Genomic DNA, 27,696 nt, shown 5'->3' with positions numbered 1-27,696 from the left:
CTCACATTTCCCTGTTTACAAGGCCTTTCATTTGTCTGCTCTGGTCTTTTCATGGGTTTCCTCCCACCATCCCATTTCCACTCCCGAAGCCATTCCTGATTCCCAACAGGTCCTGAAATGATACTTCCTCCCATGGGCTGTCCTAACTACCCCCCAGCCTGACCACCTCCCCCAAGCCTGTCCTGTCCTGTTTTATAGTTCCCTCAGATTGAGGCAAGGCTCAATCGCTCTCAGCTGGAGTCACCAGCATGCCCAGCACATGTCCCTCCTGCAACATGACAATCATTAACAGTTGTCTTTGCATCCTTATGTCCTTTCCCCGTGGGCCCTATCCCAAGGAGTCCTGGAGAGCCATGTGTCCTGAGGTCTGCTGCAACTGCTTTGAGCGGTGCTCAGATTGACAGTACACAATTCATAATGGCCAGCAAAACAGACTTGAGCCTAATACCCCCGAATCCACTGAAGGAAACTGGCATAAGCATTAACAGCTGCTTTCAAACCAACTGAAGTGACTGAAGTTTTTATGCTCAAACCAGTGAAATATGTGAGTACCATGGATGAAATACACAGAGAGGAATAAAACATACTAGGAGAAACTCAGCCTGCTGTCCATCATCGAAGAGAAAAAGCTCCAAGCAAAGCAGTTTTACAAAGTACGAAGAAACTGGCCTTTTCCAAAAAATGACCAGACCAAGCTCACTCAGGAGGTTATGTAGCCTAAAGGTTAAGAACATGACCTCTGAAGTCCAACTGGCCTTGGTTTGAATCCGGGCTCACCTCTTTACTCTCCATGTGACTGACCTGTGGCTCAGCTTCTCTGCCCATATCCTACAAAAGGGGGATGATGGTACTGTACTCAAGGGACTCTTGAGCCCACATTTTAACATCTCTGAAATCTTTAGTTGTGAAATAGCTTTTGGCCAGGCCACAGTCACGATGTAGTTCTCACTGCTTGTGCATAGGTGGACTTGGTGGCTGTTTCTGGTGGCACGAGTGGATAACTGCAGCCTTTCAGTATTTGGGTCCACAAATCACTGTCCTGATTGCTGGGAAGCTCTCAGAATGCCTTACCCGTAGTTTCACTTAGGTTTTTCTTTTTATATTAGCACAGAGTGATACAAAAACTTGTCTCAATACCCTATTACATCAATTCTGCATTATTATTTCATATTTTACCATCTCGAGTCAGGATGTGTCACACAATTCTGTTTTTCGTTCTTGTAGGTATACAAAATAGTGTGTCTTATAAATCGATGGAGTGTTCGATTTTTTTTTTTTTAAGATTTTATTTATTTGAGAGAGAGAGAATGAGAGACAGAGAGCTTGAGAGGGAAGAGGGTCAGAGGGAGAAGCAGACCCCCCGCTGAGCAGGGAGCCTGATGTGGGACTTGATCCCAGGACTCCAGAATCATGACCTCAGCCGAAGGCAGTCGCTTAACCAACTGAGCCACCCAGGCACCTGATGGAGTGTTAGATTTGTTGAAATAAAATGACTAAAAGAGCTCTCTAAGTATAAACAGTCTAAATTGAGTTTTTAAAAAGCATGTCATTAATGTAACTGGCAGCCATCTTTTCTTTCTTAGTGTTACATAAAATACACATCGTATCATTAATGACATTTTAGGGTCAAAGAAACCCAGCAGTACCTACCTCACAGGATTGTGAGGATTCAGTGACTGATAGTTATGTTTACAATGGTGCCTAGATCATGCTAAGTTCTGGGTTTTTAGCTATTAATATTATCCTATCAGTCAGGGGTTTTGCCATAGATTGAAGGAGATCAATCTATAAAAATTAAAACTTTTTATAAAATCTTTTGATCTAAAGAGGTTTCCTACTCCTCCCACCTCATCTCAACGCCCAATCTTCCCTGAGGGCTTACGTCATGCCAGTAATTGTGCTTCCGTTCTCATGCAAGTATCAACCATAGATTTGGCCCTTTAAGACTTGAAGAATTTCACCAATAATTATATAGACAGGAAGAAAGATAATGCCAGGTACAGAGAGGAATCAAGAGAAGGAAAATATTCAAGCTCCATCATTTACCATTTAGCAATTTGGCCTAAGAATAAGCTTTAACCTCTATGCTTGGGTTTTTCATCTGTAAAATGGATTTAAGGTAAATCCTGTCAGTGATGCTGCCAACATGACCATTCCCATTCCCCACCTAACCCCTGTTCACAAGTGGCAGGTGGGCTCAAATTCTTAACTCTTGGTGGAGTTGAGGAATATGAGAGGGGAGGTGAAGCTGGGGAAAGAAATGGCAGGCTGTCTCAGGAAGTGGGGAAGCAGGGGGTGGGTTAATTTCAGATAAGGATGATGAAACAGGCATCACCTACCTAGGAGATTGCTGGACTCACGCTGTTATCCTAGAAGTACAAGTCAGATACAGGACTGACTCAGATTTGTCCCATCAACATTTCAGCCGGAGTGACATCTGCCACCATGTGGTGCCAAACTACAGAATGGACTTGGGACTCTATGGTCAGCTGGTCAGAATTCCTGGACAGTTAGCTGTACCAACGCAGCCTGTCCTATCTTTCAGCCTGCAACAATGCAAACCCATTTCACGTTACTGCATTTTTTGTTTTGTACCCCACTTACTATAGGGCTTTACTCTCACATCCACTTCACTAGACTGTTGTGAGAAATCTTAAATGTTGATCCAAGTACATAAAGTGCTTGGAATAATGGTTGGTATTTTGTAAGCTATTAATACATGTTAGCTATTACTCTTATTATTAGTATGATGTTAAACACATTTAATAACCAGTATGGCATTAGCATTAGACAATCAGGAGACACATCCAGTGTGAACATTAACTATGACTTCTATATGCGGGGATCACAACTATTACTGCTCAAGCCAGGTCTCAGAGAATAGGTAGAATACGTTCATGGAGAGACAATGCACCAGAAGAAAGGCACAGAAGGGCGAGAAAACCTGGAATGTCCATAAAACCTTTATGTTGTTTCATGACTGAGGCAAAGGGTGGAAAAAGAAAGGGGAGGAAGGGGGGGAGGGAGGAAGGGAAGGGAGAGAGACAGAGAGAGAGACACCAAGGGAGGAGGCTGTAAAACTAGGAGGTTGGGGCCAAGTCATAAAGGGTAAGGGTTTTGGTACTTTATTCAGCAAGAAAGAAAACCGGCAATAGATTTGTGTAGTAGCTCATCAAAGGCTAAAGGATGCATTCAGTTATGAAGTTCAAAATGAGCGAAGTTGCCACACTCCAATATGGGAAATGTTTACATTATAGTTCTTTTTAAAGAACATGCGCACACATACTTTAGATAGCTTTCACTGACCAAAGTTGAAAGAATACACTTTGTAGTGAAGTAAGATCCCCCCAAATTTATTTAAGGGCCTATTTTTCTTTAAGTAGTGTTCATTTTTAAAAGTATTTTCCTCTAGTACAACTCTAATTTCAATATCAAAATTTCTCAAATGTTGATGAAACTGGAAGTTTCCAAATCTGTGATGGCAACGGATTGGTGCTGTGTGCATGTGATGAAACCAACAGCAACAAAATGTCAAACACAAATGGAAAGTATTTTTTTTTTTAAGTCTATAATGGCAACTCAAAGCAGCAATGGCATCAAGTAGGAATTAAAATCTCTAGTTAAAGCCAATGCGGGTGTACAGGTTAGTTTTGAATTTTACTCCTTATGTTATTTCAAATCAGAAGACTCTTGCTACTCAAACTCAAAGAGGGTACAACGAACATCTGTTAGTTTTGTATTCTCAGTAACCATCTTGCCTCTCCTGTTCCCTACCCTCTTCCTTTTTCTGATAATTTCTCCTTCCTCTGGGGTAGCTCCTCTCTGGATCAGCTCAGGGATGGAATGTGATTGAATGTAGGCAAAATCAAAGTTCTTTCCCAAATTTTGTATAACGTGCTGCCATGCTTTATGATGATGTAAACTGACACTATCAATGGCTGCCATCTACAATTCTCACCTCACTGCCTCCCTCCCCAAAGAGAAAGTTGGCCTGAAAGAGAAAACCAACCCAGGAAAACACAAATCAGAGCTAGGTATGAGAGACGGAAAGATGGCTTCCTAGGGTGTTTGGACCAAGTCATGCCTGGACTTCCCTGTATATGAGCCAATAAGTTGCCATTCATGCTTATGCTAGCCTGAGTTGGGTTTCTGTTACTTGCAACTGAAGAACAATTGGTTAATACAGTATCTACTTGAAAATAAATTTTAACACAGTAGTATACGATTAAATAAAAGCAGACTGGTATCTTTACTTAAAATTTAATGACTAATATGAAATCAGGTATAACACACTGTGTATGTCAACCAAATTAAACCAAATGTATAAGAAAATTGTTGGCATTAGTTAGGTGTTTAACATTTCACTATACACTGTGAAACCTGAACCACACTACTTGCTACAGGGAAACAAATTGGCTCAACTACACTTTGGAATCTTAAATACCTATTATACTAACTCTCTTTTAATTCCTATTTATAATATGAACAGGTGCAAGCTTTGTTTACTGTAATTTATGGCTATTAATCCTATATAATAATTAGCAATTATGAAAGGCCTACCTTGCCTTTGAAATCATTGTTTAAAAAATAAAGAAGGCCAGGTGAAGCTTTCCTCCTTTTAAAATGTGATTCATGAACAAAATGCAGGATGTTGAACTTAACATGGGTCAGGGAGTTTGTTTATTCATCCGAGTTTATCAAGAATCCAAATGGAGATGGCCTCAAAAAAGAAAAAAAAGAAATTAAGTCTTAACTACTATGGACTTCTAGGGCTCTTGGTGAATTATTCCCACTTCACCCCCTCCAAGCAGTTGTCACAGTTACCTCACTCAAACATGTTTCTTGTAAATCCTGTGGGAATAAATATGTATATTAATCAAATGAGCTGATAGTTATATTTAAGGGAACTATGCTAAATTCTTTCCTAAGAACAGTCTATAATTGAAAAATCTAATAGAATTCTAGACTATAGGGATGGCAAAGATGCACTGCATCATGCAGATGTTTTCCCCCTTTCGAGCGAAGTATAGGGCAGGGGGGAAAGTATAGGATAAATCCTTTGGTTGTCCAGTTTTCAATTTAAATTCTAGAAGACATGGAACTCAGTACTTTTCTTGGAAATGAGACTATGTCATAACAGATTTCACGATCAGGAAACTGCTCTCCATCTGATATTCAGATCATATGCTCCTGGTGTGTACTTTATCCCACTTTTCCCACTAACAATTCTGTGACACATTTGATTCAATTCATCCTATTTCTTGCTGTTTCAAGAAAACAAATTTCACTTTTAGATTAAATATGAATCCTTTGAAATCCCATTTAGTTGTCTCCCCAGAAATACTGTGAAAAACCTAATTCTGCAGAAACCTTTCACGTATGAGGAAGATTCCTGAAGCTGCTTTAGGAAGTGTAGCTATTTCTCAAATTGCAATACCTTATTTTCTATGAATTACAGTTCCACTATTACTTTTATACTAAGGGTCTTTGTGGCTTTATTGTCTTTGGATTCGCTTCTCCAGTTTTGACCTCCAGGTTACACATAATTGTGTTCTACAAGTTTCTCCTATGCTCATCTTCTCATTTCTATTTTTCCCAAGCCTCTTTAATTAATGCCTCTGGCTTCTTTTTGGTCTAAAACTTATCCCAATTATAAACTAAAAATGAATTCACCAATGTCCCATTTTATCATTGTTTTCTTAACCATTAAGTACACAGATGCAACACAGATGTAATAATCTTTTACTCTTTTATAGCCATATTGCAATTTCATAACTGTATAAATTCCAATAAAACTAGGAAACTTTAATTTCAATATGTGAGATCATAATGTATACAGAGCTGCCATAAGGTATAAATTAAGCCATGTATATACATAAATGCACATATACATTCCAGTAACACTTTGAAGAGTTCCAAGTGTTTCTTTCTTTAGTTATTGCTGGATGTTTCAAAACAGCATAAAACTGCTCATCACAACACCCCTGTATGGTAATGAGGAGAGTGGAATGGGAACGGGATGAAAGGCACAGAATTCATAATAAGACACAGCTCACTGCAAACAAGGAGAGCCAAATTTGTGAGCACTGATGGTTCAAACAACGAGAAGCCATTGATTTTGTGAACTGAATATAAGAAGTAATAGTTAATAGTATTTATTTATCCTTTACATGTGACACTGAACTAGATGCTACCCAAGTAAAAAAGACCCACTCAGTCATCTCAAGAGGGTGAGTTACAAATAAACCCCAAAGACAAGAATAGGTAACGATGGGTCAGTCCTCCTGTGGCTACATGGTGTGTCACACAGCCTTTATGTTTAGTGAGGTTCTACCAACGAGACTGCTAGCTTTGTGGCTGACACAGGTGATTCTTGGGTTTGGTCTTGCATCAAACTAAACAAAAAAAGTTTTCAACCTTGGAATTAAGCATATTAAAACCCTGGGCCTAACTGAAATAAGCACTATGCTGGTCAGGTGCAGAAAAGGGGTTATTACTAGGAATAAGGGCCTTACAAGTCAATCCAAGAGGCTAGAAAATACACCTTTTAAAAAAAACTTTTAGATTGTTTAATTACTCTCAGAGAAGCAAAAAATTTCAACCGCCCACTGACAATATCCCAGTCATCCAACAGCTAGTCAATGCATAGTCAGTCCTCTGCAATTGTCTGGGAATTTTCACCTTCTTCCTCCAGAAGAAGTGCTCAATTTTCATTGCCAACGTTCTTGGGAGATTCACTTTTCACTGAAAAAAAATAAGTAAACATACAGTCAAGTGTTTATACTGTTTCTGTTTAGCTTGTTCTGTTTTTCCTTCTTCTCTCCTCCCTTCTGATGCATACCAACAGCACTGCTCATGGGGACAGACAAACCATGTCATGTTCCAGGCGGCCGGGATATACAGTTCTGGCCACAATAAAGAAACGATGTCTGAAAGTGGCAATTATAGTTTGTGAGGCAACATCCTTTCTGACTCTGTGGAAGACTTGGGAATGGTCACTTCACAGTGTGGTTATGATCCCATATTCGTACCAATGGAAAGATCACTATTATCACATAGGCTGGCCAAGTGTGGTTGGAATATATTTTTCCATAATTTTTTTTTTTTTTAAACTTAAAATTGAGGGTCAGTGTATGTTGAGTGAATGTGGGCTCAGAGAAGACTAATCGCCATCTCCTTCCTTTCATAGGAAATATAACGTACAGCAGAAATGGAGCCCCTTTAAAGGAGCTGTCCTGACTGGAGCAAGCAAGACTATGATTCACTTACTAAACTGAGAGTTCCTTAAGGAGAGAGACTAGATCTTTCCTCCTTATATCTAACCTCCCAGTGTAGCCTGTTTGCTGAATCAATATGAATGCAAGTCAACCAGAGTAACAGCTCTATTTCATTGCATAGTGAAGCTAAAAGGAAATAATATATTAAAACACTATGAAAATTAAGGTTAAAACACGGACTACTTTGCTTCAGCCGTATAGCCTTTTATTTCCATTGTGTAGATGAGGGAAATCAAGCTCAGAGGCAGAGTAAATGCTCAAGGGCCCACAGCTTAGTAAGAGCTGATGCTAGAATCATAAACCTAGATCTTGCCTCATATTCAACTATCAAGTTCCGTGGGGTTTGTCGATGGTACCTAGATTTAAGATTGTCCCAGCAACCACAATGTTTACTGAATCCTTTTTTATGAGGAAAGGACTGAAACAGGTTCAATCCAAGATACAGTCCTGATCCTCATGGACTTTTAGAAACTCTAGCCCAGTCCTTCAGGTATCTCCATGATAATACAAGTCAGTTGGTCTCCTCTGGCTTTCTTTGCAATGTATACACATTTTATTATAGCACCTATTGCACTGTAAAGTTCACATGTGTGTTCTTGTGCCTGAGACCCATCCCCATCTCCCCACCCCAATATGTCACACACAGTCAAAATGAGGAAGAGAAAGGGGGGTAAGGAAGAATGAGGGGAGGAGAGAGGGAGGGAGAATGGATGAAAGGATATATTGGCCCAACAAGAGACTGGTGAATGAGTAGCTCCTATGTTATGTATTTTCACTAATTGAAGTCATCAGTTTTGGGTTGGATTCCTTTTCAAAAGGCAGAGGCATTTTCTATTGGAGTTATCTTAGAACAACAGAGAAACACATTTTGCTGATATTTTTAAATTAATGGAGCTGTGTACTACTGCAGTGTGGGGGAAACCCTTCTCTTGCTTTGCTTCCTGAACTGTCCTGTTTTCTTCTTTTACTGCACTCCATTTTTTTTTTCTTAAGACTGAAAAGCAGCAGCTCTTATTAAATCATCTAAATCTACCAGCTACCTTTGGCAAATAGGGACCTGTGAAGCAAGTAACACCATTCTGAGCACTTCCCACTGGACTGATACAAGATGGGTGATCCACATTTTCAATCTAGTGGGCTACCTTAATGGCTTAATCTTTTATAGTCAACCTTTTACATTCCTTAAAAAGCAAAAAGCAAACAAACAAAACTTGCCTATTGCCCATCAATACCGGCAGACTTTTGAAAAACTGTGGCAATCTACAACCATAGCAAACATTGTAACAATGATCAAGTGTGAAAACTACTGAATGCCAGCCCAGAAACACATTTTTCCCAAACGAGAAGAGAGACACCTTGTGCTATGAACTCAAGATCAAAATCCAACATTTTTGCCTCTGGAGAGAGAAGGAATTTCAAGGCTTTCCAAAGAAAATGCCCTGTTCTTATATAACCCTCCTCCTGCATTAAGGGACCACCCTGCAGAATATTCAAAGCTATGAGAATATACAAAAAAACAGATACCTTGAAGTGCTCACACAAAGAAATGCACGTACAAAACACCCGGCATTATTTTTAAAGTGTATTTATGATGTGACAACACTGTTATGGTCCTTAAGATCCTGTCAGACCCTCATTAAGTTTTTTGCCACAGCAGCTCTAAAGGGTCCTCTATCCTGAAAGCATGAGTCACTTGTCTTCCTGTAAATAAGTCAAATATCATATACCCACCAAAAAATAGCCAATTTTACTTAATCAGGTTCCAAGTACACTACAAAAATAGCCTTTTCATTTTGCTTCGTTACAGGAAGCCTTCATTCAGTGTGCATTCCTAAACAAGGTGAAAGAGGAGCTGTGTGTGCTCTGTTTATTTACACAGACTTGTTTGCCCTGGCTAGTAACCCACATTACTAAACAACTTTCCCTGAAACTAACATTTAGAGCTATGTGAATTATACTAAGGAAAAAGTAAGGTATTACACAGCTAAAAAAAAAAAAAGTGAAATTGGTCATTTATAACACTCTTATAATTTGAGAAAATAAAATCAGATATTCTCAAATTGTGAAAAATATATAGTCAATAATTAATCTAAAGATTTAGAGGCCCATAACCAATTATTAGAAACTTCACATTTGCTACCTAAAATTCTAGATTCAAATTGTGACGCTGACAAAATTTTGGCCACTTTGAAAAAAAAATTTCTCTTTTGCTAAGAAAAAAACCTATTATATACATGTAAGAGAACACCTTAAAACAAAGGTTACTGCCTATTTCAGCCTATACTGCTGGTGTAACAATAAAACCTAAACCACATGTTTCGAGTAATATTATTTAAAAAATAGATTTCAATCCAATCCAAGGATTCACTGGCCATCTGGAGACTGTTAAAATGAAACTTGGCCTGTAACTCTTATTCTTAGCTGAAAGAGGTATCTCATGGTTTTGAGTTGAGTCACCTTTCTCCCTTTTAAAAAGTAATTTCTGAATTTTATTCATCCTCTAGAATTTGCATTCAGAAACACAAGTAGCTTACTCTAATCAGCAGCTGCAAATATGGATAAGTCATTTTAGATACTAAACTTTTACATATACCATTTCCAGTTTTAATACTTCCAATTCTACTACTCACCAAAGAGGGACAAGTATCTACTTTTAAAGAATCACTAAAATGACAAGGAATATAGCCAAAGAAACAAACATCAAGGAAAATAAAACCAGTGTGTTTAAAAAAAGGAGATAAAGGTCAAGTCACTGTCACTAGCTTATTCTAAACACAGTCCAAATTTTAAACATGACATTCTTTTAAACATTATCCCTTTCTATAAGGTAAGATACTAAAAATGTTTTATAATCCCTCATTTTAGGAATCTCTAAAGAAAGTTTTAACTAGAGAGTAAATTTATCTGATATTGGACAGACTGTTACTTAAAGGCTATTAGCTTTAAAAAAGACAAAACCTGTAGAACTCCAATAAGGCAAAGAATGTCGTTTTATAGCCAAGCTTACTCTTTCATTTTGAATTGATATTATAAGCTACGTGCTCTCAAACACGACAGAATCTGCAGCTCATTCATTTGGTTCTTTACATTAACTATAGCTAGCTATAGAGCAAATTCAGTTAAGTGTGTAAATACAGTGGAAAAACAAATATATAAAGAAATAAACACAGTTGTGTAACTGCTCAGGTTCACTAGAGTTATTCTAAGCATTACAGGAACAAATTTATATTTACCTTGGTGAAGAACTTCCATGTCATGACTGGATTCTTTTAATACCACATGTAATGTTGGATACTCAATGATCACTTTGTTCCTCAAATTGTCACGGAGACTTTTGTAAGGATCCAGTTCATAATACCTTACAATAAAAAAAGCAAAACAAAAATTAAAAACAGCCTTAATATTCAAAGTTACTAATAAGATATATCAGAGCCCCTTACATTAAAAAATTTTTAAATGTTAATGACATTAATAGTTATTTCCTTATAATATAGTAAGTTTAGTGCCTCTAAAAAAAACCAGTTAAAAGTGCTATTATTATACACGTTCTAAAGCTAAATAAAGAGCATATCAAATAATTTGACATTAGAAAAGCTTGAGAACAAGTCATTTTCAGATCAAGGAATAAAGACTAACTTTTATACAATGTCTATGGTTTGATGTGTCATGAATTCTTCCTGGATCAGGCAATGACTAGTTCAAAACTCAAATTCCTCAAATATATTTAGTTTGAGCCTTAAAAGAAAAACAAAAAACTATCCCATGATAATTTTCAGGAATATATGGTGTTAAAATAACTGGTTACAAATACTTCTGTAAAAAGTTAATTCTAATTATAAATAGTTTCCAGAAATTTACATTGCCATACAATTAAATTTGGCCTTCCTTTATTTTGAAATAAAAAACAAACAAACAAAAAACAGTGAGTTTCTGGATGAGCCTAAAACACAAAATTTAAGGAATATGGAGTTTATCAGTCATGACATAGCTGTCAAATGTGTCACAGGTAATTAGATGCTAATGTTCCTTAAGGTATGAAACTTTCAAGTCATTACTTAAAAAAAACAAACAAAAAACACTTTTTTTTTTTTAGTTGATTAAAGATGCATTCCCCTAACATTCTCCCCCTTGCTTGCTTTCTGGAGTAGCAGAGAAAGGGGTGGAATTTCATCTAGCTCACTAGGAGTTGCATATGGGTATGTATTGGCATGTTAATATCATGTCACATTAAAGATGAAAAAGTTGAGAACATGTCCACCAGTGTAGTCATAATTCTCCAACTTTTTTCTTCCATCTCTATTTTCTTCCACCAATGACAGATGATATTCACATGCAACACACACATCCTAAGGGATACCCAGCCTGATGGAGCTGTAACTCCATCCTTCTCCCTCCCACTCAAGAAAGCATACTGGATACAAGTGATCAAGAGTGAGGTTATCACTGGAATATATTTGAATCTGCTGTAATTTTGTTAAGAGTAAATCACTTACAAACTTTGGTATTTCCTAATTAGTAAGAGATTATTTGCACAGTAACTCGTAGCTGAGTGAGACATGCAGTGCACTTCTGAAGAACTCCTGGTGTAGTGATCTCTCTGTAAGTTTGTTCCATGGAATACTTCTCAAATAAGGGGGAAAAAAGTGCTTAACAAAATGAAAAGACAAACCTGCTACAGAAGCTGATTTCTTTTTCAGAAGTAGGTGACAAGTGAGAGAACAACTATACTTGACTTATGTTTGCCTGACTACATTCCCTACCCTTGGAATTCCATTCTTCATTTTAGAGTCATAGAAAATTTTTTATGTTGAAAAAAACATGAAATGCAAAATACTCAGTTTTCCTAAACCAGCCACCCCAGTGCCCCATAGGCCACGGAATGCATACATTCTTTTCCCTGTGTAATGTAACACAGATGTTCTTACAATACTTTAAAAGTGGTTCCAGCATTCAAGGATTAAATGCTTCACATCTTTTAAACATATTTCCCTTTGAATTAAGCAGTGTCTTTTTTTTAAAGTTAGCAGTAATTACACATAAGAGAAAAATGAGATTGAATTAGATATCAAAGTATAAGATTAACTTTTAAAGTAAAATATAAAATGGATATAACCAAATTTTTCTTAGGAGAAAATAAGACTTGAATTCTCAAATGGGAAATTTTCAAGTAGCATCCTACAAACACTTGCAGTAACTTATCTTCTGTGAATTTAAATGAATCACAAGACTTCTATTAAGAAACATTTCACAAATAAGGGAATGTTTTCTACTTATTTCAATTTTTGGTAATTTTCAGTGTAGACTTAACATTTTAGGTAATTTGTTTCTTTTCATAATATTCAATCTTCATTAGGTTTCTCTGTATCTCCAAAGTTGAATTAAAAAAAAAAAAATTCTTCAAAAGCCACATGGTAACTGGAAACCTAATACTCTTGCTGATACAGTATAAAATATGTTCCCAGCAGAGGAACATCTAGAGATACTTAAAAATTACCATATAAGTTATACATTACTTCAACCTTAAAACTACAATGCTTACTTGTTTAGTTAAAAAAAATTTTTGGTCCCTGTTTTATGTGTGTAGCAGGCCCTTCTACTTTTCTTTCTACTTTAACAAAGCACTTGGGATGCAAAAATTTATAAGAACTTATAATGAATTATTTTTAAAATACTGTATTCAAATACAATGAAAATCTGGTATGTTGTATGGTTTTCATTAGAACCGCTGAATTTTATTTTGTGTTTACCCTAAAATGTTGCAAACTTCTAATCACAACAATATTGGTACTGAGTGTCAGTAAGCTTCTAGGCTTCAGCTTTCAAGTCTGTTAAAGAGGTTGGACTTCACTAGATCATCTTTTAGTTGAAATCCTGAATTTCTTTATTTTTCTACTACTAATGGTTACTCTTAAGTCTACCATTAAAATTTGCCCGTAAACGTAAAAAGAAAATTATGTAAACTGTTTATAAAGAAAAGCCATCAAACACATATGGGGTAACATTTTGTGACTTGTAGTTAAATGAAGCAGCAACTTGTAGTGGCTGCTTGGGTTTGGGGCCCAACACTGTGAGTTAAAGTCCATCACTTACTGGTCTCTGATTCTGGACAAGTTACTTTACTTCTCTGATCCCTAGTTTCCACATGTGAAACTGGAGAATGACAGTGTCACTTCAGAGAGTTATCGTGGAGTTAAATGATAGAACAAAGACACTGCTAGCTCAGTTACTGAAGCCATGAACAAAATTTTACATCTGTATAATTACCTAAAATAAAACACATTCTGATAGGAACTTTAGTTCAGGACAGTCATTGGACTTCTTCAGAGTAACAAAGAATGGCACTTATTATGTTAGCACGGAAACACATATTTGCCTTTTTATGCATTTTACATTTTAAATATAGAATTACAACTTTCAAACTATTATTTTAGATCACATTTCCTTCCAGGAGGCTAAAAGTACTTTGAATGTTTCCATTTCTATTATCTTTAGGCAAGTTGTAGAGTCCTGCTTGGCACTGCCCAAAACATTTAGGCCTTAGCTCTTTTGCAAGCCATTAAGTTACTGAATCCTAAGGGACAGCTTTATCTGTTTGAAATTTGCTCAGACTCTGGAGTTCCCATTAGTAGAATGGCTCTACTACCCTAAGACAAACTACTTAGGTTCGGAAGAATTAAGACACCAACATTTGTCTTTTTTTTTTTTTTTTTTTAACCCTTAGGGACCTTCTCAGACATTTCCTCTTGTTATTTCACTTGCTCACCCTCACAGGCTTGCTAGCTGACCCTGCTCCAGGCAGCTTCACAGGGGCATTATAAGGGCAGCATGGCTCAGTAGGCTAAACAGGTGTTACAGTGATTGACATTATATAAATAAACGTTGTCTTGATAGTCAAGGGTGTGTTTTTCATCTTGGCTCTGTTACTAACTTTCAAAGAAACTGCCCAAGTTCTCAACTTCTTCCTCTACTTTATTTGCAAATTAGGATTTAAAAAAAATTTCTCCTAACTCAAAAGAAGACAGAATTTTAAAAAGTCACAAACCACTTTATTTCCTATCACTGACACTCCTTAGATCATTTCCCTTTCCCCTCCCAAAAAATATTGAAACTAAATATGAATATTCTCCAAATTTAATAATCTAATAGTAGTCCCTAGGCCACAGAACTTTTCCCACTAGAAAATAAAGTCACTGGATGAGGTGATCACCAAGTTGACTCCAGCTTTAAAATTCTACAAGTTTTGATGTATTTTTTAAGGATCTTATTTATTTAACAGAGAGAGAGAGAGCGCACAAACAGGGGGAATGGCAGGCAGAGGGAGAGGGAGAAGCAGGCTCCCGGCCGAGCAGAGTCAGACGCAGGGCTTGATCCCAGGACCCTGGGATCATGACCTGAGCTGAAGGCAGACACTCAACTGACTGAGCCCCTACAAGGCTTTTTTTTTTTTAAGATTTTATTTATTTGAGAGAGAGAGAGAGTGAGTGACAGAGCATAAGAGCAGGGTGAGAGGCAGGGGGAGAACCAGACTCCCCACTGAGCAGGAAGCCCGACGTGGGGCCTGATCTGGGGACTCTGGGATTATGACCTGGAAAGGCAGACACTTAACTGACTGAGCCACCAAGGCGCCCACCCTTACATGTTTCGATATTTATGTGATATTTATAGCACTTAACTTATGTTCTTAACCGTTGCATTTATTTCTCAATCTAGATTTCTGAGTTAAAAGTGCAACTAACTGATTCCAAATGTACAAGGTTGAATCTTTGGCTATTAAAAAGTTACTATATATGTATATATGTATGTAAGCAAGCTCCATGCCCAGCATGGGGTTTGAACTCACGATCCGAGGTGAAGAGTCGCATGCTCTACTGACTGAGCCAGCCAGGAGCCCCAAATTAACCTTAATATAAATCAGTTATCTGATAGTTAACTGTTTTTAAGGTATGGTTCATCCTGGCGTAACTGAATTATGATTTTTGAATCAACTGCAAACTAATTGTTTTAGATTCACATTTATCAAATTCCTTGAAAATAATACAAACTTTAAAGTACTAAACTTTAGGTAATAAAGTAGAAAGTAAATGAATTAGAGAAACAAACTGGTTTTCAAAATCCAAATGAAAAGGAAGAAAGAAACCAGATTGTTAAAGAAGACGCAGAGTAGGAGAAGAAAATACATAAACTGAAACATATAAAACCAAACTAAGTACAGGGGTCAGAGAGTTTAAATTCTTCTCTTTAAAAGAAAAAGGTACTATTTAAAATTTCTCCAAATAATATTCCTATGTCACAATTTCTGTAATTCATACAGTCCAAGTCATATTAGAAACGGATCTTGCCAAAGTTGAATTTTTTTCTTACCTAATTTCTCCTAGTTTTCATATTAAAAAAAAAAAAGCCAACAGTAGTTAAATTAATAATTTGCTGCACTTTATTTTGGGACTTTAATATAGCTATGTAAATGAGGACTACAAGTGCTTGATATGGGGCACCAGTCATGAGCTGGGTAGTACAGACATATGCCTTCTCTTTCAAAAGGAAAGCTCAACAGTTCATAACTGCAGTGGTAAATGATCTAGTCTATCCACGGTATGAAAGCTATGGGATGTGGTAAAACAGTGGCCAATTACATATTTTAAAACTTTAAGGAGAGTCTTACAAGGCTCTTACTTGTTCTAGATGCCATTTGTTCAGTCTTTCCTGATTCTTACTGGAAGCTCAATTACTTTTAAATCCAGAGGCTTGGGTTCCAATCTTAAGATCTGTGACTCCTCAAGGGTACTCCATTTTCTTCATCAGTATAATGATGGAAAAGTTATCTATTCAAGGGCTAGCTTGTAAAGATTAAATAAGTGAATTTAACAGATGAAAATGGAATTTGTCCAATAAGATTTTATACTCCAAAGATTTTTTATAATAAAGCATCTCTAGGAGGGAAATGACATACTAGTCAGGAATTATGTTCATGATGTATGGTGAGACTAGTTAGTAGAAAAAGCGTATCTTGTAGAGAGACCTAAGTCCAAATCCTGGCTTTGTAACTATAAATTGGTTTCTTTTGGATAGGTCAATTTCTGAGCTTAACTTTCCTATCTTGTAGAGATATAGTACGTACTTCATTACAATTAATGCATGTGGAAATGTAAACACTTATTCATCAATTAATTCCTCAAATATTTATTTAGTATCTACCACATACAGGTGGTCTGCTAGGTAACAGAAGTTCACAGAAATAAATCCCACAGTTTACTGAGGGTACTAGTCAAGGAAATAATTACCACATTTTATTGGGACAAGTGCTATGATAGAAATGTAACGCTAAGTAGATACTCAAAAAACATGCTCTCTTCTTCCTTACTCACCTGCACATATTCTTTCAGGCTGCACAGCACACTCAATATCTAGGTACTTCATTTGCTAACCCTAGCTACCTCCCGCACTTAACTGGTTCTTAAAAGCCCTCCTCCTTCAAAGACTTTCTAATATAACATAGGGAATTTTAATTAGCCTTACTCTTGTCAACAAAACATATTTCTTTTGGTACTAAATTGACTGTAAGAGTATGATTACAGACTTAATGTTCAAAAAAATTTTTTTAAGATTTATTTATTTATTTGGCAGAGAGAGTGAGCACAAGCAGGGGGAGTGGCAGGCAGAGAGAGAAGCAGCTCTCCTCAGAGCAGGGAGCCTGACGCAGGGCTCTATCCCAGGACCCTGTGATCATGACCTGAGCTGAATGAGCCACCCAGGCGCCCCTTAATCTTCAATTTTTATTAGGAAGTATCATTTTGCAAAATATGATCAGTTTCCTCAGAGAAACTTTTGCTTAAACGTTAAATAGTTCATGAATTAACTACATCACAGAATTATATCTTTAGAAATGGCAAGAATTTAGTCTTTTTTTTTATCTTCCAGCTGAGGGCAATGAAGCCCTGAGAAATTAAGTACCTTACTTAGGGTCATTCAAGGAGATGCAAGGTTGGGGCTACTGAAAGCAGATCTTGAATTCCTTCACTCTACTGTTTGCTTGTTCACTTATTCCTCACTCAATACATATTTACTGAGGGTCTACATTGTACCAGACACTGTTCAAGGCTCTGGGAAAATAGTGGTGAACTATTAGGTATTCACTAGAGGTCAAGGATGAAGGCTTTTCAGGAAGAAAGTATATGTATAAGGTAGACAGAGTCAGGAGTAAGCTAGTGTCCACAGGACTAAGTGGAAAGAAGATATGGGAATATACATAGAATTCATAGTTTGGGTACTTATAAAAAAATTAAAGAGAAAGGTTGGAGGAGGTTGAAGCTCTTTGGCTAAAATGAAATACCTGAAATCACTTAGAAATGTCAACTAATCATGTCATTATTACCACCGAAGAGTATATAAAGTTGGTTACAAATTACCGTATAACTAGAATGTATAAATTTAGTACATTAACATTGAGAATTAAAATATATTTCCCAGGACACCTGGGTGGCTCAGTTGGTTAAGCGTCTGCCTTCAGCTCAGGTCATGATCCCAGGATCCTGGGATCGAGTCCCACATTGGGCTCCTTGCTCAGCAGGGAGCCTGCTTCTCCCTCTGCCTGACGCTCCCCCTGTTCTCTCTCTCTCTCTGACAAATAAACAAATAAAATCTTTAAAAAAATAAAATATATTTCCCAAGCTTTCAGAGAAAACTCTCACTTTATATTTCTCATAATTTCTGTAACTAGTAATGAATATAGTATATATTTGAAATGAGATCACTATGGGAACTGTAGACTTACAATCTAGTAAGAATCTGACCATCACATCACTTTGGATCTTCAGTACAGCCTCTCAAATTAAAATTTTCAAGTTCACAACTACTGAAACTTTAATAGTTGTGCTTGCATCTGTCCTGTAAATACTAACCCAGCTTTGCCAACTGGCTGAGCTTCAGATTCCCTACAGCTAAGTTTACAGTTCTTATCATAAAACTGCTTTAAGTAGAATTCCCCGCATAAAACCCACTGGATATGTCTTCTCTGATAAAAATATTTAGTACCTCACTCTACGTATTTCCTTTATATGTATGGACATTCTTCAGATTGATTTTAACATTTTCTAGTCTTCAAATGATCTCTTGCTTCCTTTGTTCTAAGGTCTAGATCTGAAATGTGGTCAAAGGTTAATACCATTTTGAGCATGTACTCATCTTGATCATGGCTTTCACTCTGAAAAATAATCAACAATCCCAAAAAGGCGTAACAAAGAACTGGGGTTGGGTTTACATAATCTAAGAACATGCATTATGTCCATTTACGGCATATGCTCTATTGAAGAAAACATACTAATGCATTGGGAGACAGGCAGGCCTAGGTCTGGATTTAGGTACCACCATTTGGTGGTTACGAAGCTGCAGTCAGGGCTCTCTATGCAATTATAATGTGTAAAACTTATAATGCATGTATAATGTAACATAATCATAATGTATACAAATGCTTACCAAAGCACCTATAAAACAGTAGAGGCACTCAATAAGAGGTTGTTATTAATAGTTATTATGTTTCGTAAAGATACCTATTTGCCTCTAGATTTAACCTTGTTTTAAACTCACCCTTGCAGCAAACTTTTTTGTGTGTTTGGGAAAACTTATTCAGATCTTCACACTTTTTTGGTTATATATAACTTAAAATAGTTTTGGAAAACAATGATACTTTTGTGTATATATATACTTTGAAGATTTTATTTGAGAGAGAGAGAGAGAAAGAGTGTGACAGAAGAGAGAATGCACATGCCAGTGAGGGGAGGAGTAGAAGAGGAGGGGGAAGGGAGGGGAAAGAATCTCAAGCAGACACCGCACTGAGCGTGGATGAGCCCATTGTAGGGCTCAGTCTCACAATTCTGAGATCACGACCTGAGCTAAAACCAAAGTTGGACACTTAATGGACTGAGCCACCCAGGTGCCCCACTTTTGTATATTTTTAAATAGATTATCTAAACTTTCATTTAAAATCTTTACTCACAAGTTTAAATAGATGCAAAGAACATAATTTATTGTGTAAATACTTATTTAAAATGAAAATGTTACCTTACTCTTAAGTAAATTCACTCAAATCTAAATACCATAGCAATTTGATACCGATTATCATTCATTTAAAATGCTCTTCTCTTTTTCCCTTTTTTCCCAAGCTCTTCCTTAATAATTAGAAATCTTATATGGTTTCCTCTTCCTCTTGAACTTGTATTTCCACTCCCAATTCTCCAAAGAATTTTACCCTGAGTAATGCATTTATGTTTGAAAATCTTTTATTGATTACCCATTTATACTTTTCTGTAACAAAATGTGTATGTAAGCTAAAAAATTAATTTTACTACCTATGACCTTAATACTTTAAATGTTAAAAATACTTTATTAGTATAAAATTAATCAAAACACAAACATACTACATTTGAAGTAAAATTTTTACTGGAAATGCATCTCATGATGGGCAATCATGGGTGATGGCATCTTCTATTACAGGCAAGTTTGCTTACTATCGTTAAGTACTCATTAATAGAATCAAATTCCAAAAGGAAAACAAGGAAATTTAAGTAACCCCATCTAGAGACATACCGCTGTCTCTACTAACCCTTCAGCATGGTTACTTTCAAGGGATCTAATAAAAAGGCAACAATGGAGCCTGCAATTTTCATAAGACAAGACATCTGAAAGTAATTAATGCTGTTCTTAGACATTCTGGAATTCCTTTAATGTTCTCTGATAATATATTTAATTCTGTACCAATATTCTCAAAATAATGTTAACTTCTAACACCTTGTTTTCTAATGGCAGGACATTTTTTAAAATCCTAACTTTTAACTACATACTATAAATTTCTTATTTAGTCTATCTTCAAAGTATATTTTTAAATTATTTTCTGTAAGCCTGAAATAATTTAATTTTCCAGTTCCAGTTCAATTAGGCAAAGGGTACAGACTAATATCTTTAAAGATGTAAAAATTTGATTTCAAAAAATCCATCTTAATATCAAATTATATATTTCTTTATACATCTTCAACAATTCAACTGAATAAACATCTGCCAAATACTTATTATACAGAAAACATGTCAAACACTGTATGGGAACCAAAAATGTCCTCAAGGAGTTTACCACCCTGGCCAGTGTTTCTCAAAGTATGATCACAGGAAAAACTTAGGATGCAGAGACTGTAAAAAATGCAGGTTTCTGGGTCCTATATGAAACTGATAAACCAGAGCCTCTGAGGGTAGGCTGGAAATCTGTATTTCCAACGACTATCCTAAATGATTATGATGGACACTGAAATATGAGAAGCACTTTGTGAGAAAAGAAGAAATACAGGTTAAATGTTCAGTTGGCGAGATGTTTAAGGTAAGGAGGAATAATTGGCCAGCAGGGATATGGGTTAGGTGAAAAGCAAGGAGGGGTGTGGCAGGGCTATGAGGAAAGGCAGGCAAGAGACCAGGCTCTTAGAATCAACTAAGGCTGAGAGGTGGTATCTTGCAGGCAGAGCTGAGAGTCAGGGAAATCAGAATCTGAGCAAGTTACATGAACTGGAGGTCAGCTCTGCTCTAAGGTAGAAAAGGTCTTTGCTTGCTGGGCGGGGAGGGGGGGTTAAGCGGGGGAGGGATTTGTGTTAGTGAAAGCCAAAAGGAGGTCAGGTGGGTCTCACTAGAGGCCTTTACATAGGCAAAATCAATTTCTCTAAAACAACATAGGAAAAAGTATCTTACCTCTTTAATTTCACTAAAAATGATTTTAAAATATTTTGTGTTACAGATCAAAAGAAAGTAAAGTAACTTTAGTTTTTATTTAAAAAACAACCTCTTCAGCATGGAAATAAAATCTAAGAGAAAGAGCTCATATTTTTGCTGGTTTTTCTTTTTCAAAAAAAGAAAAAGAAAAAAAAAGTGCTCCAAAAATTATTAACTACAACCAGCACAGTAGGAAACAGCTAATAAAATCTGTGCAAGTACAGGAGGGTAGTGTCCCCAAGAAGAGTAATAATCTCCTGTGATGCTCATTAAGTCAAAGCCTAAATAATACTTTAATTTGGCTTGGGTTTAAAGTCTAAACTCTTAACTTTAGATGCCAATCTTTGGAAACAGAATGAAGGCAACTGGTGTGTGCTTCCATCAAAAAATGACAAGTCTCACGTGTCTATGCAAAATGCCCATGCCTTCCACTGGGCACTTGTTATGCCTTATATATAAAATACGTATCTATTGTAGCATTTACCATATATCTACCTTCTCTCCTAGACTGTGAGCTCCTTGAAGGCTAGTCTTTTAGATGCCTGTGTAACCCTAGTGCTTAACACTGAGCTGGCACAGGGAACGGACTCCATATACTTTAGGTCAAGTTCATTTATCAAAAAGCCTGTCTTTTGAGCAGGAACTGCTTTTTCTGAAGTAACTTTTAATTATACTGGGCAGTTGTTATAATCTCTTTCTATTTTTCTCTCTCATTTTCCATACTGAGAATTGAAGCCCTTAACTGATTAAATGATATAGTGACAAATAACCAATAAAAAATGCTTTAGGGGTGCCTGAGTGGCTCAGCTGGTTAAGCGTCCAACTCTTGATCTCTGCTCAGGTCTTATCTCAGGGTTATGAGTTCAAGCCCCATGTTGGGCTCCATGCTGGGTGTAGAGCCTACTTAAAAAAAAAAAAAAAGTCCTTCAGAGCAGAGATTGGTAAAGTACGGTCAGCAGGCCAAATCCAACCCACTGTCTGTTTTGTAAGTAAAGTCTTACGGGAACATAAGTCATACCCATTCATTTATGTATTATCTATAGATGCTTATGTGCTATAATAGCAGAGTTGACAATTTTGACTGCATGGCCCACCATGCCAAAAACATTTACTCTCTGGCCATTTTAGAAAAAGTTGTCCCAGTCCTGCTTTTGGGTATTAAAGTAGTATCAACACCTAGCAAATAGCAAGCATACATACATTTAAGTGAATTAGTACACTACTTGTTAAAAAATTATCACTGAAATTCCTACTATGGGAAAGTCATTGACTTAGTACTGCAGGAAATATAAAGATGAAGATGCCTAATGTAGTCACTGTTTTCAAAAGGGAGTTTATCATCGAATAGGATAAATCTTGTTGGGAGAAAAATAAGACATGATTGCAGGAAACTATGAGAAGTACAACACATTTTTTAAGGCTCAAAGGATAAGGAAATCACATCCAGTTGGTGGGAAGGGATAGGCTCCACTGCAAATACTGATAACAATAGTCACTCAGAAAAATGGAGAGGAGAGACTCATTACAGAGGAAACCATGTAAGCCAGGTAAGGGAGAAATGAAAGATGGCTCTAAGGTCTTATGTCTCACTATAAGAATAACAGTGCCAATAACAAGGATTAAGTATCAACATTTGCTGACTGCTTACTAGATGCCAGGAACATAATCAACCCATTTAATCTATATTTAAAACAACACACACACACACACACACACCCAGGAAGAAACAGATGTGGTGTGATGAGATCTAAATGGTCTGAGTTTAAGGTTTAATGAGATGTGTTAAGATAGCTACAAACCAGGATTTGGAGTTTGGGAGAAAGGTTGAAAATATCTACATCTGGGAGTCATTATACAGAAATAATACTTGATAACACCTTAAGTACATAAGCTCCTCAAACCTCATATTCTCCCAATATCCAATTTATGCTAAAAGAAACAGAAACTAACATGACTGGGTATCTGCCCCCACGTGGTTAATGGTGAGCATGTTGAGAGTATAGCTAATATTGAACTTAGTTCCCACAAGCATAAGAAATACAAAATGGCTGAAACAAGTTGTTATTTAAAAAAAAGTAATGCAAAATACAGTCCACTGCTGGCTACATGGAATTTTTTTGTTTTAAACAGATTTCCTCCTTTTTCTAAGGAAGTAATCTTTAGGATTAAAACAATAATAAAACCCTTATATTGAGCCAATTCTGCAAGATGTTGACTGAATATCGCAATTCTCATTTTTTATAATTTTTTTAAAAAGATTTTATTTATTTGAGAAAGAAAGAGAGGGAGAGCGAGCACAAGCAGGCTCCCCGATGAGCAGAGAGCCCAGCGTGGGGCTTGATCCCAGGACCCTGAGATCATGACCTGAGTGAGACAAAGGCTTAACAAAATTGAGCCCCCCTAGCGCCCCTATGGCAACTCTTAATACATGAAGAAGATGTACTGACCAAGAGTGATTTGCTATGTGCCAGGCACTGTGCTAAGCAGCTAACATCACAAAGTAATCTTCACAACAATGCACTATTGCTTCTGTTTTGATCCCCACTTTCAGGTGGGAAAACAGGCTTAGTAACTTTCCAAGGTTTGAACCAAATTTATAACATTATTTTGACTTCACAGAAAATCTACTTTGATGTTGGTTCTTGCATAAAAACAAAAAGGTAATTAATTGGAACATCTCATACTTCGGGTTAGGTTTGCGAAGCAGTGATCTAATAAGCTTAGTATTTACAATGGTGAGACTTTTGGTCTACAAAGTCTAGTCTGGAACCTCTCAAAGTAAAATCAGGTCTAGTCCACAAATTATGTATTCCGAAAGGATACTATTACTATTTCTTACTGGAATATGATATAATCTCACTCTGAAGGGATCCTAGTAACAAATGAGTAGTATAAAAAGGCCATTGTTTTTATTTATTTATTTTTAAAGATTTTATTTATTTATTTGACAGAGAGAGAGAGAGAGCGCACACAAGCAGGGGGAGCAGCAGGCAGTGGGAGAGGGATAAGCAGGCTCCCTGCTGAGCAGAGAGCCCGATGTGGGACTCCATCCCAGGACCCTGGGATCATGACCTGAGCCGAAGGCAGATGCTTAACGACTGAGCTACCCAGGCACCCAAAAGGCCATTGTTTTTAAAAATAATGTTCCAGAAAATGATGCCACTTCTACTTAAAACTCAATGTGCCCTAAGACTCTCCAGGCCCTATCTGCATCTCTCCAAAAACAGATCCATGCCAGGAACCTTAGTCACCTTTGCTTCCTGTTTGTTTTCCCCCCACTATAGTAGAACTATACCCCATTCATTCTTGTATAAACCCCAGTTTTTATTTATAGCCTTCAAAGATAAAATGTGCTTAATTAATGGTTTTTGAGTAAATTTGGCAAGAATTATCCCATAACAGCTTAAACCACATCTTTATCAAAAGTAGGACCTTATAGGGGTGCCTGCGTGATGCAGTTGGTTAAGCACCTGACTCTTGGTTTGGCTCAGGTCTTGGATCTTGGAGTTGTGGGATCGAGCCCCACATTGGGCTCCGTGCTCAGAGTGAAGTCTGCTTGGAATTCTCTCTCCCTCTGCCCCTCCCTCCTGATGTCTCACTCTAATAAATAAATCTTGAAAAAGAAAAAAACCCAAAATAAAAAGGACCTTACATAAACATCAAAGCAGCAAAGTAAACATAAAGAATGGAAAATGTATCTCAACTTCCTTATGGGAAATAAATGATTTCACTAGTAAATACAACACAGAAAACAGATTTGGAAAATTGCAATTGAATGAACGGTACCAAACTTGGGAGTGTTCTAAATTCTTCAGTCAGTAACAACTTAAGTGAGCAGCAATACAATGACTGCCTCTTATAGTACCTGGCATTACCAACATAGGTTTTTCTGTTTCAAAACCACTCATTTACTTTCTGAGAATAGAGAGCTGGTTAAGAAATGATGTGGCAAGAGATAAAGGGTGGCCTGCTAACACAAGCACCTTTCATGAATTCTCCTCCACTGAGACTGTAAGCTCCACAGGGGCAGAAATGGTTCTCCTTACTGTCATCACCCTAATGTCTGGAATACCCACCTGGACCACAGTGGGTATCACTGTCTGCAAGTGAATGAATACACGAATTTACTTAAGAAGCCATATTAGCTCTTGTAAGAAAACACAAATTCAAACTCTGTGTATTCTGGAAAGAAAACTCCCGAACAGATCAGCAGCAAATTCCTTAGGGTTAGACATGCATACTATAATCCCCTAAATCTAAAAATAAAAGTCATGTATGGCAAAGCTAAAAATGGAAACATTTAAGATTGCTCTAGCTGATCAGGTATATCATGAGACAACTATCATAAACCCTCCAAGAATGGAAAACACAACCAGTAGAAACTGGCAACATCAAGGATTTGGTAAAAAGACTTTACTCTGGAGTCATGGGAATGCTGTAAATCGTAGGATACATTTAAAATCAACAGCCACAAGGAAACTACATGTTTTTGCCTTGTAAGTACTTTTTAGGAAATAATAAAATCCTATTTTAGCATGCTTATCTTATATTAGAAGCCTAACATTTTAAAACCTATAATAATCTTACTTAGATGTTCTCTGAATGTTTAATGATACTAGTGTAATTAAGTATACAATCAAATGTTAGGTGCTCATCTTATCATATCTATGAATGCACTATCTGAAAAACACTGTGATTTAAAAAATCTTTAAATAAAAAAATCAAATGAAAATCTATTTCTAAAAGTATTCTCATGTATCTAATTTCATTAGTCATGATTAGAAAATACTTGAAAACTGGGAAGTTTTATAGAAATTAGGATCACTATATCATGAAGTTGACTTAACAATCAGAAATATATGATGTACCTTATCCCAACTTAGAATAAAAACTCCTTCACTGGAGTTTCCGAGGACCTAGGTTGTAACCTTCCCTTTCTTCCTAATGTTTTCATAGATCACTGAGTTCAAATAAACAACTCAAATGGGGAAATTTGGATGGCAAGTTTTTTATATAGATAAGAGAAAGTCAAAATACTTTTCATCTTATTCAGATTGGCTCAGGTTTAGTATCAGCCTATTCTAGGTATTCTTTGAACAACACTCACCTTTTACTTTATTAATCTATCATTCTTTTCCCTATGGGGATTAAGGTTAACCCAAGGCCCAACTTTGGTCCTCTATGGGTTCCTAAAGAAGGTATAAAATAAGAGAAAATAAAGGACCCTAAAGGAAAATGAAGCACAGAAAAATTGAGGGCCTAGAATTAGGTCATTCAGTGTACTTCTCTGACCTTGTTTTGGGTTCAGGTTTACCCTCTCTGTTAAATTAAACCTTTCCAATCTGACTGGTATCTTCCTGTGCCCTGGTCTCTCTCTATCCTGATGTCTTTCTAATGGAATTGCGTGAAATGATTTTCCCAACTGCTCCCCTCTGGATCATATCATGCTATAGGCATTTCTGCTAGCCACTCTCCTGGAAAACCCCAGTCTGCTAGGACATGCTGAGGTCTCCATCTCGAAATCTCTATCCTCTTTGCTCTTCAAGCATTTATAGCATACATTTCCAAATTAAAAATGAATGCTATCTGAGCCCAAACAGCCTGTCCTGTATTATAAACTTTAAAATACTCAGTAACCACCTTTTAACATGTACAATTTTGGTTTCCTTGAATTTTGGAAGAAGAGGATACTAATGCCAAAGAGTCAAGTTTGACTGGCTCAGTGAGCTGGCACATTTCTTTACTGGCCACTTCCCAGTTTGCCTTGACTTACAATAAAAATAGAGCAAACTTTCTCTTTCTGGTAATGGAGGAAATAAAAATGGAAACAACAAAGAAACAAAACAAAAATCATAATAAACTAACACAAAACAAAAAAAGAAAAAGAAAACCCCAACCTTTTGTTCTTAGCAGTTGTACCAAAATTATAATGGGTTGTTTTCCTTAGCTTTGGTAAAGAAATTTAATTATTAGCCGAACAGATTAGGTAAACAGGGTGACCGTGGTCAAGATGATGCCCAACCTCACCAAAATATTTTTATTAAGTCTAGAAAAGCAATATGGTATTTCAAACACATACTTGTTAAGAAAACAAATAATTACATTCATGCAGCCATTAAAATAGTAGCCAATGGCTGCTATTTGTAATCATTCAAGGCCTGATAAGTACAACAAAGGAAATGATGAAGCAATCAGTTGGATGGGTAGCACTTTTACTGTCTCCCTTCCAATCCTTCTGGAGCCATTTACATGTTATCCCCACACTGGCAGTCTAGGACAAGGAGCTGGTAAATGCTCAGAGTGGTGCGGAAGGGTTAGAATGCTGGGACACATCAGCAGGTTGTCATGAGAAGACTTGGGAGAGTATGTATTAGTTCCATGGCCCAGAGAAGATGAGATGAAACAACTATCCAGAAAGCAATTTCATTTTTCATAAAAACCCTCACAGGTGTTCTTTTAACAGGCTTATTGAGACTGAAGCCACAGTATACCCATCAAGAGTGCACCACGTAAATGTGAGTAACATTTACAAGAATTAACTAAATAAGATATAGTAAATGTTAAGAAAGGAACTGAATTTAAATGAGATAACAGATAATAAAAGGAGAAATTATTTAATGACTGACAGGAGGTAAATTCCAAGGGAATGTTGCAAATTGTTTTATTTAAACATGAATTG

General features: G+C 36.7%; 1 protein-coding gene across 5 annotated transcripts in view; it reads right to left on the bottom strand.

Moving 5' to 3' along the window:
* ZNHIT6 (zinc finger HIT-type containing 6) overlaps nucleotides 1–27,696 on the bottom strand; it is an 82,440-nt gene that overhangs the window by 17,547 nt on the left and 37,197 nt on the right. For 2 of the 5 annotated variants that reach the window (XR_010410866.1, XR_010410867.1), the window contains exons 9-12: nucleotides 10,511–10,635; nucleotides 6,682–6,744; nucleotides 4,561–4,720; nucleotides 2,340–2,546 (exon numbers count right to left, since the gene is read on the bottom strand). Coding sequence is in view for 2 of the 5 variants with exons in the window: in XM_045897286.3 (XP_045753242.1) it covers nucleotides 6,704–6,744; nucleotides 10,511–10,635 (166 nt within the window). In the remaining 3 variants the exon portion in view is untranslated. Of the gene's footprint in view, nucleotides 1–2,339; nucleotides 2,547–4,560; nucleotides 4,721–4,824; nucleotides 4,852–5,719; nucleotides 6,745–10,510; nucleotides 10,636–27,696 lie in introns of those variants that run through there. The other 3 variants (XM_045897286.3, XM_064588891.1, XR_010410868.1) reach the window with 2 other exon arrangements.

Source organism: Mirounga angustirostris, unplaced genomic scaffold (genome assembly GCF_029215605.1).
Source record: "Mirounga angustirostris isolate CCGP_5_RB_7025 unplaced genomic scaffold, mMirAng1.0.hap1 SCAF_4, whole genome shotgun sequence".
Lineage (NCBI taxonomy): Eukaryota > Metazoa > Chordata > Mammalia > Carnivora > Phocidae > Mirounga > Mirounga angustirostris.
The sequence above is the reverse complement of the archived record's forward strand: the minus strand, read 5'-3'. Positions and strand labels throughout refer to the sequence as shown.